This window comes from Amborella trichopoda, chromosome 12, assembly GCF_054954075.1.
Source record: "Amborella trichopoda isolate Santa Cruz 75 chromosome 12, AtrichopodaSantaCruz75HAP2 v2.0, whole genome shotgun sequence".
In the NCBI taxonomy this organism is placed as follows: domain Eukaryota; kingdom Viridiplantae; phylum Streptophyta; class Magnoliopsida; order Amborellales; family Amborellaceae; genus Amborella; species Amborella trichopoda.
In genome coordinates, this window is record NC_142347.1 from 48917718 (window position 1) to 48937222 (window position 19505).

The 19505-nt window shown below is 36.3% G+C and overlaps 1 protein-coding gene across 14 annotated transcripts in view; it reads right to left on the reverse strand.

The window, feature by feature from the left end:
• The window catches only part of ACA10 (autoinhibited Ca(2+)-ATPase 10), a 37677-nt gene extending 19588 nt beyond the window's left edge, over positions 1-18089 (reverse strand). For 6 of the 14 annotated variants that reach the window (XR_016045446.1, XR_016045444.1, XR_016045442.1 and 3 more), the window contains exons 1-19: positions 17885-18089; positions 17548-17717; positions 15006-15122; positions 14877-14919; positions 14110-14222; positions 13872-14003; positions 13671-13760; positions 11949-12018; positions 9974-10044; positions 9805-9888; positions 9654-9731; positions 9422-9493; positions 1490-1573; positions 1315-1397; positions 1118-1226; positions 976-1031; positions 825-867; positions 658-741; positions 396-533 (exon numbers count right to left, since the gene is read on the reverse strand). Coding sequence is in view for 8 of the 14 variants with exons in the window: in XM_011625582.3 (XP_011623884.1) it covers positions 396-533; positions 658-741; positions 825-867; positions 976-1031; positions 1118-1226; positions 1315-1397; positions 1490-1573; positions 9422-9493; positions 9654-9731; positions 9805-9888; positions 9974-10044; positions 11949-12018; positions 13671-13760; positions 13872-14003; positions 14110-14222; positions 14877-14919; positions 15006-15122; positions 17548-17700 (1620 nt within the window). In the remaining 6 variants the exon portion in view is untranslated. Of the gene's footprint in view, positions 1-395; positions 534-657; positions 742-824; positions 868-975; positions 1032-1117; positions 1227-1314; positions 1398-1489; positions 1574-9421; positions 9494-9653; positions 9732-9804; positions 9889-9973; positions 10045-11948; positions 12019-13670; positions 13761-13871; positions 14004-14109; positions 14223-14876; positions 14920-15005; positions 15123-17547; positions 17768-17884 lie in introns of all 14 variants that reach the window. The other 8 variants (XR_016045447.1, XR_016045445.1, XR_016045443.1 and 5 more) reach the window with 3 other exon arrangements.
• Between the last annotated feature and the right edge of the window lie 1416 nt (positions 18090-19505).

The following is a 19505-nucleotide window of genomic DNA, read 5'->3' on the forward strand; positions in this document are numbered from 1 at the left end:
AAAAGTAACTCAGTGTGAGCATGCATAGTTGCACATACAGCGAACATGAACAAGTACACGTGCAAATATGCGGAGCATGCACATACACATGCACATGGGTACAGACAGCACATGTGAATGGCCACACATAGACAAGTAGATATACGACACACAAAATGCAATATATAAAATGCAGGTATGCACACACACACATTCATCCATGTGTGATAGTATGTTTAGAGTTTGATCATGGGCATAAATTGTTTGGTTGATGAGCAATTCACAGAACTATACCTCTTCAACATAGAGACCAGCAAAAATGGACGAGACTAACCTACTATCCTAGATGTTATAGGCCATTTGCTACCAGCAGTAGACATACACAACATCCTAACACCATGTGCAGAGCATTTTACCTCCGGAATAAAGACGCTGCCTGTAGTATTCTGAGCTATGCCTTCAGTTATTAGAGAAGCTACCTTTGGAGACATCTTCTCAGTGTTTTCTGGTGGATGTACCATCGCCCCACCAACAAATGCCTCAACGACAGTCATCTGCAGCAACGAAGTATGGCTGAACATGAAGCAACACGCAACTGAAAGGGGTTCTCAAGAAACTCAAAGTACAAAATCAGGTGACATATTTTCTGTTTAGAAAGAAAATTTCACTTGAGTTAACCTGATTTAAGGTCAGCGTTCCTGTTTTGTCACTACATATTGTTGTAGCAGAGCCCATAGTTTCACAGGCTGAGAGCCTCCGAACCTGTGATAACACTACTCTCAGTAAAGAAAACACCCAAATAATACCTCCATATACAGCAGAACAACTCAAAATAAGAATCTCACCAAGGCCTTGTCTGCCATCATCTTTCTCATAGAATATGCTAATCTGTTATCAAATTGCATGAAACAAAGAAAACAAAGATGAAAGACTTTCCTAGCAAAATCATCATGGAAGCACTAATATACCCATAAGAAAAAAAGAAACCAAACTTACGTTAAGGTAACTGCCAGTGGAAGCCCTTCAGGAACAGCTACAACAACGATAGTGACCTGAAATTGAGATATGGTGATTCTTTAGTCGCAGAGCCAATATATGATTATAGATGTCAACAAGTTCAAAAAATGAGATTACGTACTGCAATTGCAAATATTTTGACACAATCGTCGAGGATAGTGCTAGTTTTTGTCTTTCCCTTTATGAACTGAACAGCACCACCAGGGTCCTTTGTATTTCCCGTGAAGTATCTAAAAGCAGAGATAAAATTTATCAGGAATATTCAAAAAATCATTGTCAACCGATAAAGCATTTACAGCATTAAAGGCATGAATTTACCTAACCAAAAGGATACCTAGAACAAGAACGGCTACAGAAATTCCAATCGCACCAATCAAAGTAGCAACACCATTCAAGCGTACCTGCATGAAGCAGTTATTTAATTACTGCAATCATTGGAAGGAAAACACATAATCTTTAGGAAAAATAAGAACTTAATTTTTTGGCATGGAACCTGCAAAGGAGTTTCTTCGCCACTGTCCTCTGAAATACTAGCCATCAATAGACCCCATTCAGTATTTAATCCTACAGCTGTTACCTGTAAATAGCATTTGTTAGCCAGATGAAGGAAACCTAGATGAAGGGGAAGATATATACAATTTATTGACATAACATGGACAAAAATGTAGGACCTGAAAGGTGGATACTACAGAAGCACTTCCACATGCCAGTACATATGACTTGCACAAAAGGATTAATGCACTGATATATTTTACTGCCAACTGATTTATATAACTTGCAAAACAGATGACAAGATATAGTGATTCGCACAAGATGTTCACATTAATGTATCACCTTACAACTGCTTATTGACTCAACATGTATCACATGAATGAATAGACTCAACATGTCATAAGACTTCACGGAATCCGAAATGTTTCTTATTAATGTGTTTCCCCTCTAGTGTTTTTACCAGAACCCAGCTCATAAGGCCCAACAGGTAACAAATTCACTACTCACTACGCCTGCCTTCTCAAAACCAAACCCAACTACTCCCCCCCCCCCCCCCAACCGAAAATAAAATAAAATAAAATGAAACACAAAAAGAGGGCCAAAATCTAAAGAATAAATATGATCTTGGAGTTTCTTATAGAAACAACTTTTTCTGCAACAAAAAGAATCATAGATTGAAACTTTCTCTGCAACTAAAAGCATCATATATTGAGACCCCATATTTCATAGCCACCAAAATCTAAGAGATTCTTTAGCTAACTACTTGTCTCATGTCGTCAACATCATTTCTCTTGGAAAATTGGTACAAATCACACTACCATGTTCAAGAATTACGCTGAAACTTATTTTGGAGAAATTTTTGTGGGGGGTTTGGACTTATTTAAGAGGATTGGCAGGAAGTGCATGAGGGGATAAGTGGAGTGCTAGTATGTGGGTAGAGAGAGATTTGGAAGTTAAATTTTCTTTTAAGTTTGTATTTAGGAGGGACGTTCCCTTGCATGCTTAGACGCAGTTTTTTTTTTTTTGTGAAGAACATTTTCAATAAAGAAGAAAAGAGCATCTTCTTCTACTTGGATTCATTTACAACTATATTTCTTTCCTTTTTGTTGCTGATTTGTGTGCATTCTAAGATCAAAAGACGGCTGAATTTCGTTTCCCAGGCTCCTTTCCATATCAAGTAGTATTAGAGAAGGATTAGCAGACGATCAGTGATAATAGGCTGGTTGTGGAGGTCGTGGAAGTAAGAACGCCGATCTGACCCGAGTGCGCAAGAAAATCCCACAGTAGGAATACCAATGTGATTTGAGCACACAAGAAAATTGACAACTTGACCAAGATGGTTACATAAGTGCTGCATGAGCAAGATCTGCAACAACTTGCCCCTAAGGTTAACAGAACACCATGGTTGGATCTAAATCATGAGGGTTTTATATAGATTGGAAACAGAGCCCGAGTCTATGTGGGAGCGAGCTAAGGGCGTGTCTGATCATCTAGATGGGTTCGATGGGCGATGGCATCACCAGGAGCACGAACATGAAAAAGGTTCGGACAACTGCCCACCCTGAGGCCAATGTGATTGGCATGGCGGCATGGATAGGGAAGAGGGGGGGTATACATGATCATAATCGTGATAAAAGAAGATCCAAGGAAAGAGAGTTTGAACCAATTATTAAAGTTGATTTCCTTGAATGTTATCAAACCCTCTCCAAGGCTGACCACGGAGGAAATATATTTACCTTTAAGGCTTTAATTAGTTTCCAAAATCAACAAGTCATAGATTGGTAGTCCCACCTATAGTTGTTGGAAACGTCTGTGATTCTGAATCATTTCTGGAATCACGGAATCAGAAGTTTCGAAATCTACGAATCGTTGTCTATACGATTCGGATTTCAAAAAAATGATTCTCACTATTTCGGAATCACGATTCAAAAAGTTAGGAATCGATGTCCCTTCATGTTGGAATCGCGTTTCATACCTATATGGAATCACACATGACCCCACTTGTTTCGATGATTGCTGGAATCATGATTCCTAAAAATATGGAATCGTGATTCCTAAAATTCTATAATCGTTGTCCCCATCAACTTCAAATTAACATTCTCATCATTCTGGAATAGTGATTCTCCCCATATTGGAATCAAGATTATCCCCTTACTAGAATTGCGAACCAATTCCCTCCGCTATATGAGAGAAGTGTTCAAAAAATATATAAATTTACCCATTACTACAACATCGAATTTTGATCTATATATACTCAGTCCAAGACTCCCAGTACTAATGTCAACCTTTATGATATCTTTGTGGACAATCCCATACAATGGACTCGGTCTACCGATAACCTTATTATGCCTGCAAGGTCTGGAGCTAGTCAACGACATACAAGGAGTGAGAACACGAGCAAACTCCCATGATCTCCTTTCCTTGAACTATAAAATAAGTACATGACATAGTAATCCGTCTTTGTTAAATGTAGTTTTGAGTCTTTTGACTTTTGAAAATTAAGTTATTCAATTTTTAGTCAATTTCTCTGATATTTAAAAATTAATTTAACCTAAAACACCACACATGGCACTTCGCTCATATTCTTATTATCTTCTTATTTTACTTAAAGAAAAGAATTTTTATCCTCTTATTCAACTTGAAGAAATGACGGTGTCAATCATATATTAAACATTATTACATTAGAAGTTTAGTACCCACACCATTTACCAAACATTATTAAATTTGAAGTAACATATTTTTTAGTATCAGTTATTATTGGTAAGAGTTCTTAAACAGTAACATGGAATAAAGGATGGAAATTAGTAAATAAGAAAATAAAAAATTTAACATATTACTTATATTTTAAATTTTGATTTTATTGCAGTGAGCAACAACTTCAAATTCTCTCACGCTCTCATATATGTCGCGCTCACTCATGATTGAACACACATCGAAGGGTTTCTGCTCTCCTTATGCTTACATATTACTCATATTTTAAATTTTGATTTTATTGCAATGCAAGAACTTCAAATTCTCTCACGTTCTCATACATGTGGCGCTCACTCATGATTGAGCACACATCGAAGGGTTTCTGCTCTCCCTATGCTCACATTGCTTCCTGCCAACATGGATTCGCAATTCCTTAATACTTTGAATCAACGTTTAGCATTAGTAGAATCGCATTATTGTGTAGCAAGGAATAATGATGTTTGCGATATGGAAATCCAAACAACATGGATTCTCAATTCAAAAATTTGGAATCAATGTTTCTCACAAGCAGAATCGCATTCTAGTGTAGCTAAGAATCATAAAGTCCTCGATATGGAATCTTCATTCCAGCAATCCAAGAATCGAGATTCCTAAACTAAGTGGAATCACATTCTGCAAAAAATGGAAACGTGATTCCTTTCTTTTAGAATCGACTTTCGCCCGAGGAAACGCCTAATCGAGATTCCAAAACGGTATCGTTACCCTCATAGGCGATTCGGGTAACTATAGTCTCACCTGATCCGTAGCGAGAACTGTTACGAGGATACTGAGTTTGTGAAAAGTTCAATTTTTTACTACTCGTTGGAGTTCAAGGAGTAGAAAAAAAAATTTTAAGAGGATGTTGTTCTCTCAATGTCTTGTCCACAACAAGGAACTAATGGCATTTTCAGCTTGGTTTCTTGCTGGTGACGTCGATGAAGACAATGTCCACCTAAAACTCGGTAATATTTTCTTCCATGCTGGAGAGGCAGGCTGGGCTACTTCTGTGTTTTAAGTGGAGAGCTTCAACTGCAACTTACCATGTTCGAATTAAAAGAGACTATATGTTGAACATGGGACTTATCTTAGTCAACCTCAAAATCCGTGGTCGAATTTTCTCGAGTTTCTTTGATAATGGGTCACAATGTTTTATGGAGACAGAGATCCATGGATTTGGATTTTTCCATTCTCCTCTTGCTGGTGTATTTGCATCAGAGTACACACCGCAGGTATGGAGAGTACAAAAGCCATTAAGGACACACGTACGAAAGCTCTAAGATGTGGATTCAGTAATAATCTTTGCATTGCCAATGCATTCATACCACCCCTCCGCAAAGTTGACAAGCTTCCTATTGCAAACATGATGTTTGATTCTATGAAATACAGAGGTGAATAATCTTGTGAGGTTGTAGAGTGGACTTTCAAACAAGGAAGTGATATAAAAATCATTTCTCTTAAGATCTGCCATGACCTTACATCAAGTAGTTTGGCTTTCCCTGTTGTTATCAACATGTGCTCTTTCTTGAACTTAAGACATTCAGTCTTCGGTGTTCGAGTTCATAGGTGTTAAGTGGGGCTTAGGTTCAAATGATTCCATGGGGTATTCTTTTACTGCAGTCTGTGTCAGGTCTAGTTCCTTGAGGACTGCATGGTGGCAAGACCGAGGTGCTTTTAGATGGGAATTTCAGATAGGACCTCGTGTTGTCCATAATCATGGAGGAAGAACTCTAAATTTTCTTTGGAAATTCATGGCTTTGGGCTTTGACAATAAGTAAGCTGACTTTTGCTAGCTTCTTTTTGGCATCCGCAACTCTTGTCATTCTCGAACATGTAAAGCGAGACCATGCTCTCAAGATGAATTTAAGACCTCAAGCGGGTATTGAATCAAATGAGATTGTTCTTACCATGCACTATAAACCCAGAAGTTCGAGCTTTTTGCATGTACCAAATTTGGAGGAATCAAATGGTGTGGGTCGTTTCTTTGATCCTAGCAATTGAACCTTTACGAAACAGTACTTGTTTTAGAGAAGTACTCCATCTTTTTCCTGATCCATATTGAAATTTACTGAGAGTTCCAATGGACTCAATACTCGCTATGCGGCTAATGGTCATGTGAGAGGTGCAGGTGTTGGTGTTTGTCATGTTGTTTACTTAGCTGGGGTCTTCAGTGCTCTCTATGCCCCTGCTGAAATTGACAATTGGAATTTGCCAATGATTTGTGTGGTTTATGAGCTACTTCCTTTCTTCCTTGCATCTACAGTGAGATGTTCAGTAGGCCTCGATGCCGCTATCAAAGCATTCAACAAATCCTTGAATTGGGTAGTAAAATCAGTGATGACGTGTGTCCCAGTAGTTTCACAATCATGCACAACATTCGCCCATTCATGCAACTATGCTGGCAGTCATGCCTTCCATCGATGTTCTCATTTCTGAAGTCCTACATCACATAGTAGGGGACCTAATGAGGAGCACCAAGCACTACATTATATGCTGCAAATTGCGGATCCAGATAGTGCCTACTTATTTGCAAGGAAATATTTGATGACTGTAACTTAGTTGGCTATTTTTTTCTTCTAAGAACAAGAATTGAGAGATTGCACTTGGGAGAACATTTCTTAGATCAGACTCGAACTTCTTCAGTGTGGGAAGCAACGCTGCTTCTTGAGTGAGGGTATTCAACGTTGAACTCTCAGTCAGCAGCGCTTTGCCAATTATATATTCCAAATGGATAACTATGATAGACACACCAGAGTGTTCAGCCTCATGCCTCACAAAGAACTATTGCATGGAGTCATGGGACTTCACCATCAGCTAAGGGAGGATGATGGTGCAATAGCAAAACCCCGAGGGTGAGATTTCTCATGACTGGTGTGGCTCAAGAATCACGCTGATTTATTTTGGAGAAATTCAAGTGGAAGTTTGGACTTATTTATTCGTTTTATTAGCATTAACTTTTGGGAATTATAGTGTAAGGGTTAAATTGGGTTTCATTTATTGTCATGGGAAAAGGTGGTCAAATTCTTATTTACTAGGATGAGGGTTTTAGTTAGTTTCCTTTTTTTTCCTGTGGGAGTCTAATTTGGTGGGAGTAGATCATTGTTGGAGTTCCTAATGGGTATCGTCATGGCATTAATATGGGGTGCAAGATTATAAGAACGAAATTAGGAAGAAGATTAAAAGTGAGGATCAAAGGATCCTGGTGAAAGATGACAAGGTCAACAAACTGTGGAGAATTCACTTTTAAAATTTGTTAAATAACAAACATAATGGGAACACAATATTACAATGAACCTTTGACATAAATGAGGGCGAAAGTCATAATTACATTCGCAGGATTAAGATATTCGAAGCAAAAGACGTTTTGGGAAAGATAAAGATAGAAAAGGCTTTAGGACCAGATGCCATCCCGATAAAGGTTTAGAAGTGCATGGGGGAGATTGGCATATGTTGGCTCACCAACTTGTTCAACAAGGTGTTGAGAATAAAGAAAATGTCAAATAAATGGAGAAAAAGTATTGCCGCACCTATTTATATGAACAAATGGGACACAAACTTTTACGAACTATTGATGGATCAAACTTATGAGCTACATTATAAAGCGGTGGGAGAGAGTGGTAGAGCAACGACTAAAACGTGAAACAAATGCATTAGAAAATTAGTCCGGTTTTATGCCAGGGAGATTAAATATCGAGGCCTTTTTCTACTTAAGCAACTGATTGAAAAGTTTAGGGTGAATGGAAAAGACCTCTACATGGTTTTTATTGATTTAGAGAAAGCATACGATAGGGTACCAAGAGATCTAACTTGGTGGGTATTGGAAAAGAAAGGAGTCACCAGAGGATATATTGACATAGTAAAAGATATGTACGAGGGGATACTAACTAGTGCGCAGACAACTAGTGGAGAAATAAGTGAGTTTTCAGTGAGAAAGGCCCTACATCAGGGGGTCATTTTTTAGTACATATCTCTTTGTTTCGGTTATGAACGAGTTAACCAGGAACCTACAAGACGAGGTACCATGGTATATATTGTTCGCGAATGACAGTTTTCATTAATGAGACTCGAGGCGTTGTTAATGCAAAGTTTAAACATTGAAGGGATGCTCTAGAATCTAAAGATTTTAAAATTAGCCAATCAAAGACAGTATATGGAATACAAGTTTAGTAATAATAGGAGTTGAAATGAGGAAATAGTTCAGATCAATGATCAAGAAATACCTAAACGAGAATATTTCCAACATCTAGAATCAATAATTCAGATGAATGGAGAGATTTAGGAAGACGTTGCACATAGAATTAGAGCTGAGTGGGTGTAAGTGGAGATGTGCATCTGGAGTTTTATGTGATCGTCGCATGCCATCAAACAAGGAGCACAAGCAAGGCTTAGCCAAATAAAAAAATTACTCATTGCTGACCATGGTAGTAATGATATTGGCAGTCCACATCGATGATTAATTCATCACATACAAATTTAATGGTATTAAATAGACCAATCTTAGAGATTCACATGACAGAGTTGAGGCATCCCCGCTAGGTCAGGAAATTAAAGTAGCAAACACAGGACATGATAATACTTAAGTAGCATACTTTTTTCAGTCAACCAAATTTACAACAGGCGTGCCTTTGAAAGACAATTTTGAGACAAGATCCAAATTTTATGTTTAAGAGCAATCTCATATAGCTACGCAATATATGGCAAACCATAACTAATACTGTTCATGATGTCTGCAAATTTAATGCAAACTCAAAAACATGTCCTCTGAATGGTATCATATTACAGGACAGGTCAAAAAAATCTGAAACCTTTGAAATCTATCAATTGCACTTATGCTATTCAGGAATCGAGGATCAAGACATCATTCCTGACATACACGTACAGTTCACCCTGGGCTCCATACCCATTTTGGAGGTGTTTCCACCTTGGCATGGGTATGGGTTTATACTATTCGTACTAGTATTTAGGTATCATTTCCAAAGGAAGAAAGTCATATCATCCTATTCATAATATGAATGAGTTTCTTTACTTCATAACTTAAAAGGAACATCACTCCATGTCATTGATGCTGAGCAAAATAATGATTTTTTTATAATTGATAGATGCAAAGCAAAATTTCCCCTTAAAAGCCCCGAGTTTTGAAGCTATTTTCAGTCCCAACTACTATTTGCCTTTCTAGAAATATTTGTCGAGTTCTGTGAGTACATACTAGAATACTGCCATATCCATCAACCACCTTGCAACCAGACATCATAAACGGATCTCTTTGATCTTTGTGAACCTGCATTTTATTCCTTTTTATAAGTAACTGAATGTATTATTTAAAAGGAAATTGCGCAATTTAAGAAGAAAAGAGGTGCCATGAAGATGACCAAATAACATCTGAGTTACAATTTTAAAACAGGCATGGAGCCAAGAAGGATGAAAGAAGATAGACTTACTGTCTTGCTCTCCCCAGTCATACTAGATTCATCAATTGCAAGTGAGTGTCCAACAATGAGGACACCATCTGAAGGCACCTGATCATAAAGAAAACAAACATCGGTAACTAGCACTACACAAAAATAAGATCAATGAGGAACTTTTGTTTACCTGATCACCAATTTTAAGTGGTACTACATCACCAACAACTATATCAAATATTGAGATATGGAGTCTCCTACCGCCCCTAATAACCTTCAAAACCCAAATGGACCCAACAAACATGATTAATAATAACCAGAAAAATTAACAAACAACTGCAACTAAGAGCGGCACTCACCTCGATCCTTATATTCCTCTTCTCATCATTTAAATCTTGGAATCGAAGAGATTGTTTGTAGTCACTTATACCTGACATAAAACAATAAATAAACCAATTTCCTCAGGTATAATAATTCAAATCAAAAGTGAATATCTTGATTTTTGTAGCTAATTCCCTAAAACAAAAGTGATAGCCTATACAACTGCGTAAAAACTGCAAAAAATGAATATTTTCTGCTAAGAAAACAACTTTTGCGGTTAAGGTAGAGAACTTGAACATGTTCAGATTCCAATATCTGATAACACTATCGAGTTTGTGAACAAGGAAATGATCAGATTTTGTATGACCCATGCGCATCAGCAGCATCCTAATTGGCAAAACAAAAAGAGAGGAAAACATATAAAAAAAAATCCATCATGATAGGGATGAAGCTGCCAAAAGGATATTAGTCCTATGCTCTTTCCATCACCTGCTGTATCAGAAGCAGATCCTCTTTTATCAATATTAAAAAGGATCACCCATCGAGGTATTAACCAATGAACCTAAAAGTTATGTTTATTTAATATACATTTCCGAAGAGGTACAACAATTTAAAATTTATGAGACAGTGGCCTCAAGGGTATCTCCAGAAAGAATTTTCATCTTAGGATAGCTTTTCCAGTCCTCACACCAAGTAGGCCTTAAAACAATTTGGGACCTCCTTAGGGCTTCTAAATATCTCAAAGATGTTAGATATATTGGGTCTCAAAAGTGACCATGCTTATATCCTTTTCCTTTTAAGTAACATTTCATTGAAATTCAGAAAGTGTGTACATCGAGTTGCATTCCAGAATGCAGACAAATGCAAACTATTAATATTGGTGGGACAATTTAAAATACTAGGCCCGGAGAGGTTCTTCATCATAAAACCTATAGAACAAACCAAGAGAAGCAACAGAGAGAGAGAGAGAGAGAGAGGTTCTCCATCATAAAACCCATAGAAAAAATCAAGGGAAGCTGAGATATATATATATATATATATATATAGATAGATAGATAGATAGATAGATATAGAGAGAGAGAGCGTTCTCCATCATAAAAACTATAGGAAAAAACAACGGAAGCTAAGTGTGTGTGTATGTGTGTGTGTGTGTGTGTGTGTGTGTGTGTGTGTGTGTGTGTGTGTGTGAGAGAGAGAGAGAGAGAGAGAGAGAGAGAGAGAGAGAACAATACCAATTTGATGTAATTGCAAACTTTCAAAAAGGCAGGAAGCAGAAAAGCAATACATTGAGGTAGTCATCCTTTGGGTTTTCTAAATGAGCTTTCTGGATTGGAGTTTCAACTTGGTTTACTGGATCCATATGGGACCAACATTATGACATTTAACATATCCCTTTTCTTTTCAACAGCAGAATAATTTTCTTATTCTAAGGGAATATTTCTTATAATTTTAGTTGACATTATTCTGTTCGTTTCAATCAATAACAAATCCAATCAGCAAGGCAGACCGTGAGCATCAATCTTTTGTTATTGACTCAGTCAAATATGTGAGAAGTATGACATTTCTATCTGCAAGTAAAACTCTTCTAATTTTCCTTGAAAATGTCATTTTTATATAACAGTCGAAAACCCACTCTTTAATAAGTCAAATCAGTTTTGAAAGGCTAGGCATACATTTCATTAATATCAAAAATTAAAAAAGACAGTACTTCATTAACTGAACCAACAAACAAGGTAGATAATCATTGATTGAAAACAAAGGAATATGGATTAAACAAGGATTGCAAGACATTTTCCTTTCATAACTCAATTCAGTACACACAAAAATTCTATACCAAGAAGCCTCAACAGCTAAGTTAAGGTCGGTGTAACTTTTCAATAAACCAAATATTAGTTTCAATAAACCAAATATAGAGAGAGAGAGGGAGGGTGGGAGGAAAAGGTGGAAAGCAAATTGGAATCTGATAGATTAGAACTATTAATCTCTAGTTTCACCATAGATTGAGCAACATACCAGTGACCAGTATAACAATAATAACAGCTAAAGCTATGCTCCCCCCATCATACCATCCTTCCTTGATGCCCTGTAATTATAAGAAACATGATAACATATGAAACTAAACTGTAGGGCTCACTCATCTATGAAACATCAAAGAAACCTAGAATTGTCAACAACCAATATGTAACAAAGGAAGCCCAAAATAATCCCACCAATTCTAAATAAAGAGCAAACACATCATTATAACTGGTAAGTTGCACCTGTTTCGCAGGTCCCATTAAAAGGGTTATATAAGTGACATTAAATTCATAGCAATAATATATAATTTACACATCATTATAACGGGTAAGTTGCACCTGTTTCGCAGGTCCCATTAAAAGGTTATATAAGTGGTGGCATGAAATTCATAGCAATGATATCAAAAATTATAATGAACGAGAATATGACTGTCTCTCTTTATATTACGCAATTAAACATGAGACATATCCTTAGTGAAATGAACAAATTCTTTATGTGATGTAAAATTTAAATATAACAAACCAAATTTGATGTAGCAAATAAAACAAAATCAAGGAAATACAATTGGGATCTTAATTATTTATCAGGCCTAGGCTTTATGGAAAAAAAGTAAACCATCATCTCAAAATCTAATCTCTACAATAGATTTTACAATCAATTTCCACCACTGATAATGAACTTTGTAACTCAAAGAAGGATGCAAATCTTGCAGATCCATGAACACTTGAAATGGACAATCTAGATAATTTGTTACAAAATACACTATTTTCAGGGCCTAAAATCCTTTTTTTTTTTTACAACCATAATAATCAAGATCGAGATAATTGATTTGAAGGTTTTGTCGATGCTAGATGTGCAATTTTTGGTGAGTTTTGAGGTGAGACTTTGCTTTTTCCCATAAGGACTAGGAGTTATATAATTGTTATTATTATAACATTCATTATATTATAATTACATAATACTAATAATTGAAATTATACTATTTTTATTATTAAAAGTTTAAACTTTATCATGATTAATTTAATATTATTATTATTTCTAATTTTATTAATAAATTTTATTATTGTATTACAAAATTATATTTATAAAATATATTCATAATATTTAATTAGGATTCTACTCATTTGTGATTGTTTATAATATTCATTATAATATTACAATTATATTGTCAATATGATTAATAGTATTTATATCAATTATGTTTTTAATTTTATAATAATTATTAATACTATCAATTACAACAATCAAAATAATTAACTACAATGATTTAAACAATTATAAATAGAGTATGAGGGAGCACCATTGAAAATGTGCTCCATCAAGTTATCCCATTTCACTTAAGTAATTAGTGAAGAGTCACCATAGAAAGGGTGCATCCATGCGGAACTCATAATTCATTAGTGAAGAATCATGATGGATATGAATGAAAGGGTTTAACCCCATAAGTAATTAATGAAGAACATTGTAACTCCTGGAATTGTAGGGTGGTGTCTTTTGAGTAAGGGAAAAAATATATATATTGAAAATTAAGAGGACAAAATTGGAAATAAAAAGGACACATGACACAAACATAAGGAGGTCCCTTATCAATTAATATATAGTACATATATAGATAGATATATAGGAATTAGGGGTTTGTACAAAGTCACCTTCCACCAGTATGTAACAGTTGATAAACAAGTATCATTGCGCTAACCAAATGTCTAGAACCAGATTTACCTCAGTTTTAATACCCATTCCCAGTGAAACAGCCGCGGCTACCATTAAGATGATGAGAGTCAAGTCTTTACTGGCTTCCCAAAGGAAAATCTATTGAAACAGAGAGAGTATGCCATAAGATGATCTTTACTTTAAGAAACTGATCCAGAAAATATCAAACAGTCACGGAATCAAATGCTTAAAAATCAAGCCAAACCGTACAAAAAAATTTCGTCCTTTTTTCTTGGGATATGTGTTTTCTCCAAATGCCTTCCTGCGATGGAGAATTTCACTCTCATCTTCACCAAGACCCTTCTCCAAATTGGTCTTTAAAAGGTTCGCTAGTCCTTTGACCTGAACAGGGAGGATATTCAAGGGAATACGCAATACTTAGAAAGCAATAAACATTAAAACAAAGAAGCATATCAAAAGAAAGCCATAGACAGGACTAGAAGCTTGCCCCTCCATGTGCCTGCAAGGCAGGAAGGTTATGATCGCGGCTCATTGCAACAAGCTCATCGGGACCAATTCCGTAACCATCTGGAACTGGTCTAGTAACTTCTTGAGGAGGACCTAGAAATCAAAAGCAAGCCAAGTACATGAAAGAGCACCATAAAGTTCTTGCTCAGTCTGATAGATATTGGGCTTGGTTGATGAATGTTATATAAATGGAACAAGCAATCCCAAAAACAAAGCATCATAAGGAGAACTTAAGAACCAGGTAAACTGAACAAATTGAAGATCACATTTGGAAGGGCACCAATCCGAAATCACTTTATCCATTACACAAGCAAAGATTGCCACAAAATATCTGAAGCTTGGGTGCCCTTTTTGCACTTCCATAGCTTTTAGCAATTGGACCAAAGATCATAGTTTAGTGGACCCTCAAGGAAAGGCTAGCCAATAAAGTAAAACCTAGGAAAACTTATTAATCAAGGAATGCCCTCAATAAATCAGTTAAGGTCAATGTCGCAATATGTATTTTCTTAGAATCCGATCGATCGAGGGGAAACTCTAAAGAAATAGCGGCCGAAACCAAACACATACGCAAAGAAAAAGAGCAGGTACAAAGGACAAAAGAAGGGACAGGTGACAGTTCAAAAAAAAAAAAAAAAAAGAAGGGAGAGGTGAAGATGTCATCTTCCAATAGAAATGATATGATGCAACATGATTCCAGGTTCAATTCCAAAGGTAACGAAGTAAAAGCTTTCAGGACAGTTCAAGTACCTGGTACTTTCCCTTCACCAGCTGCCTTGAAGAGTAATGCTGCCTGACACATAATAACAATAGAAGGTTTAAAAATATACCACACAGCTGTGAGAGATTTATATCATGATCCTGAAAACCAATACTGACTCGTATAGCTTGAGCATGGGCCCTAATTTTTCTTCTTATTTGCTCTTTCTCTTCTTCCTTTTTTAAATCTAAGGTGTAACGAAACCGTCTCGAAGCATTGAGCACAAGGGCTGCTTGCTGCATTAGAGAAAACCTAATCAGTAAAGGACATAAAGAGACATAACAATATGCTTTCATTTTCAAGGAGAAAGTACAACAATTGCAATCAATCTACATGAAATAGCTAGTAAGAGTATCTTGCAACACATTCCAAGCTGCAGCCTAACTCCAGAAGTAGGTGACTCGACTATAAAGAGGTCATCCTCTCATGCATCTAAAGAATGAGTGCTCAAGATATCTCACGCAAGTAAAGTTCTGACTTAGACCCCCCCATATTTAAAGGCACATTAAAATTCCAAGGGAATTTCCCTACCATCTAATCTCCAAGACACCCTAAAAATATGCCGGACCTTTCTGCAAATGAGCAGAATGCTATTTATTCAGAACCACCAGAATATTTTAGAAATGAACTATGCGGCTTTGAGTTTTGATAAGTATCGCAAATTCGCAATTAATCGCTGATGAATAAACGAAATATTTCTTCCATTAATCAGAATCCAAAATCCCTAGAACTTTAGGAAAGGACCAAAATACTTCAGTTCCAAGACAATGGTATCAGTTTTACCTTTAGAAACAAAATAAAATGGCAACTTCTTTCTCAAAAAAAAAAAAAAAAAAAACCAAAATAAAATGGCAACAGTTTTATCTTTAAATACAAAAACAAAAATCCAAGGTTTTGATGAAAACCAAGAAATTCAGGGTTGTTACACAAATTGTCTAGAGGCAGCAATGAAAACCAATCACACAGGAACACAATTAAGAAGAAAGCCACAGCACTATTCCAACAAACACCAAGTGAAGTAAAAGCCCATATTGTTCAAGGATATGTCAGGATATGTGAATGGATGGATTTGAAAATATAAATTTTGACCAGGCACATGGATTCTTCTAAAACTGCTTCAGCAATTTTATGGCTAAGAGAATAGTATATAACTGGTATTTGTAGCTTAAAATACATGGCTTTCAAATACTCATCCATTTGGAAGGTACGAATGACTGCATAAGTTTTTTAGTTCTCCTTTAGTCAGACCAGTTAAGATGCAAGATATTGATTTAAAACCACTCTTTCTATTGCCGAAGTCCATATACTTTATTGTTGGAACAAAAGAAAGAGCAATATTAATCAAATTCCACCATGGAATGCTAATTCTAGTTCGAAATAAATGGAATAAGAAGCGTTTTAGTAGCCCCATTCTTTATTTCACATAAGGAAACAACCTTCACATCAAGCAAAGTATCAAATGAATGAACTATATGAAAAAAAGCAAAAAGAAAGAACATTTCTGAAAGAATAGCTTTTCGTCATAAAATTCACTGCAAATAGATATTCATGTGGGTACAAAGAAAATATTTTCTTGTAATCAGAGCAAACAAAATAATATATAATAAACAGAAAAAAGCAATTCCTAGATAAGGAAATATGTGCTCGACCCATGTATAATGAAAAACAAAATTTAAATAATTGAACCACAATTTTCACTCTTCTCCATACATAACCTTAAGCAGAGGCACCGCTACCAATCTAAGACAAAATCATATGAATATCACAAAATTTGCAGAAAATCATCACACCTCTAGGATATTTCTTACTGACCCAATTGTTCATCCATTTAAAACAATTTCAACAAAAAAAGTTGAAACAAAGAATTACAATTAATACAATAAGAGCAATCAATCCAAGAAAAAAAAGTACGACAATTTCCAAAATTTACAGAAATTTGCACCACTCTTCACGCCTTCAAGAGTTTCCCTATTAACACACCATACCCAAATAATGAACGAGAAAAATAATCATTATTACCCAGCAATACCAAACGGGACAATCTATTTATTGATGTAATTAGTGTAATTTTCCCAATATCACATTGCTATTTCGTAAAAATTAAAATAAAACGAGGTAATAATTTAAACAAAGAGGGAGAAAGAGAGTGTACAGAAGAAAGTGACAGAGACGGAGAGAAGAGACGATTGGGGTTGGGGGACAGAGAGAGAAACAAAAATGAAAGCAATAAATGAAGAGAGAGTCCGAGGGAAAAGATACCGAGAGAGATCATAAATAATGCATTAGCCCAGGAAATATATATAGAGAGAGAGCGCACAATAACCTAATAATTAGAGAGAGAGAGAGAGAGAAGGGAGAGAGCATAATCTGACAAACGGTGAGTACGGGAGGAAGTGATGCGTATAGAGAGACAGAAAATATTAAAAGAGACGGCAATAGTAGAATACAGAGAGAGATGAGAGGTTGGAAGAGAAAGACAAGGATGGGGAGGTAGAAAAGAGAGAGAGGAAGGAGATAAATAACGTATTAACCCAGGAGAGACAGTAGAAAGAGGCAGGAGAGCGCATTAAAATGAGAAATAGAGAGAGAGAGAGAGAGAAGGCAGATAAAGAAATAACGTGATAGAGAGAGAGGGGGAATGAGAAAGAGCAATGCATTTACCCTCCATCGCTTGAGCTTCTCAATGGGAGCTTTCTTGGCTGGAATATGGAAAAGTCCAGAGTCATCTGAATCGAAGGGCGACAAATCATCCCCATGTGCCCTCTCCTCGTCCATCTGCCTCCGATAAGGTGAAGAGTTCCAGGGAGAACTCATCGAACCAGCAACAATGGCTGTCTCAGGAGAGATGATACCGGCTTTGTAAGCACCAGATCAAATGCCACTTCACACACAAACATGTGTATCAAAACTACACTACCGAACCAGAACAACACAGAAGAGAGAGAGAGAAACTCGATGAATGACAGAACCGCCTTTCCATGAATGGATTGATAGTTACCTTGAGAAGATATTTAACGGCGGATTTGGAGAAGATAGAGCATGGAGCCGCTTCTTCCTAGGGCTTCGTGCGGAGAAGGAAACGGATGTATAGGGAGGTATGAAGTTGCAGAGGCAATTACAGAGACAGGAAGCTTCCTCGTCGCTTCCTATGTAACTGTAAAGCCGTGTCGTTGCCTCCTCTCACTTCACGTATGCGGTCCGTCTCTCTCTAAGAAATTTGCAATCTCCCTCTTAAAACCTGTCTCCACCGACGCGTGGGGTCCCTCTCTCTCTAAAAAAATCTCTCTCTCTCTAAAAATCTCTAAGCTCTCTCTCTCTCTCTCTCTCTAAATTTAGGCGCGCATTAAAAATCTCTACGCTCTCTCTCTCTCTCTCTCTCTCAATTTAGGCGGGCCTCTTCCTCGTTTACGAAAAATGAGGACGCGGAAGCGTTTTTAAATCGCTAACCGATCTGAGGAGGAATATACATACGAGCATGATCGCTTTATAGGCTCCGGGAAAAATGGCTGGTGACAAAAATACCATTCTTGTTTTTTATCAATGACATTACGATTCTTGACTTGTAATAAATAACGGTTAAAAACGGAAATAGCGGCCGTTCAATTTCATTTAACTGGATCGCACGAATTGAGGAGTGATTGTGTGTGCTATAGTACATGTACCATAGTAACAATATGGTTATCGGGTTAGCACGGCTCATCCATGGCTGGACGGTTATGATATGGGAGTCATACTACACTTCGAGATGCTAATGAAATTGGTGGGATTGAGTTTCAGCCACCGCCGTTCATACCACTGTTTCAAATGCCAGTATTAGGCTCCCTCACCAAGTTTGTCTGATTCTTAGTAGTTGCGATTCTTGAGTCATATTAGGTTATGTATAATTAAAAGGGCAAGCTTTCTATACTTTTCTTAAGTCGGATTAGGTTATGTATAATTAAAAAGGCAAGCTTTCTGTACTTTTCTTATTGTATAAAATTTATATATTTCGCCTATCCAACTGTCTATTTCATAATGTCATGCATCTACACTATTTCATTTTAAATTTTGTTTCTATCAAATATTTTGACACCAAATTTTGGATGTCTAGTCATCTCTTAAACTTGCTAGTGTAGAAAATATATAAAAACAATCTCTCATATAAAATAAAATAACAAAAATACCAAATTTTAGGGGTATTTTAATCACTATATGTATCGAAAATATTTTTTTATAGTTCTTTTAGGTGCGCCCCATTAAGATGATAGCATGTACCAAATTTTATATTCATATAATTTGTAAATAAAAAATAAAAAAAAACAATATTCTAATGCATCTGATCTAGATCAAACAGTTGGTGGCTCACTTTATCTAAATTAGACAGCCAGATAAGGGGAGTATTGTATATATATTATATACAGTAGGAAAAATATAGAAACATTTCCTTAATGAAAATGAGGGAAACAATTAAAACTTATACGACTCTTACTCTGTAGCTGACTCGGGTGATTTTGATTAGGCGAGCTCACAACTATGATCCATGCTATTTATTGTCATTTGGTTCGCAGTAATTTCCTATCATGAAGTAACACTTGTCCTATTTTTTGGGGCAAATCTGTCCATTGTCAGATTTATTAGGC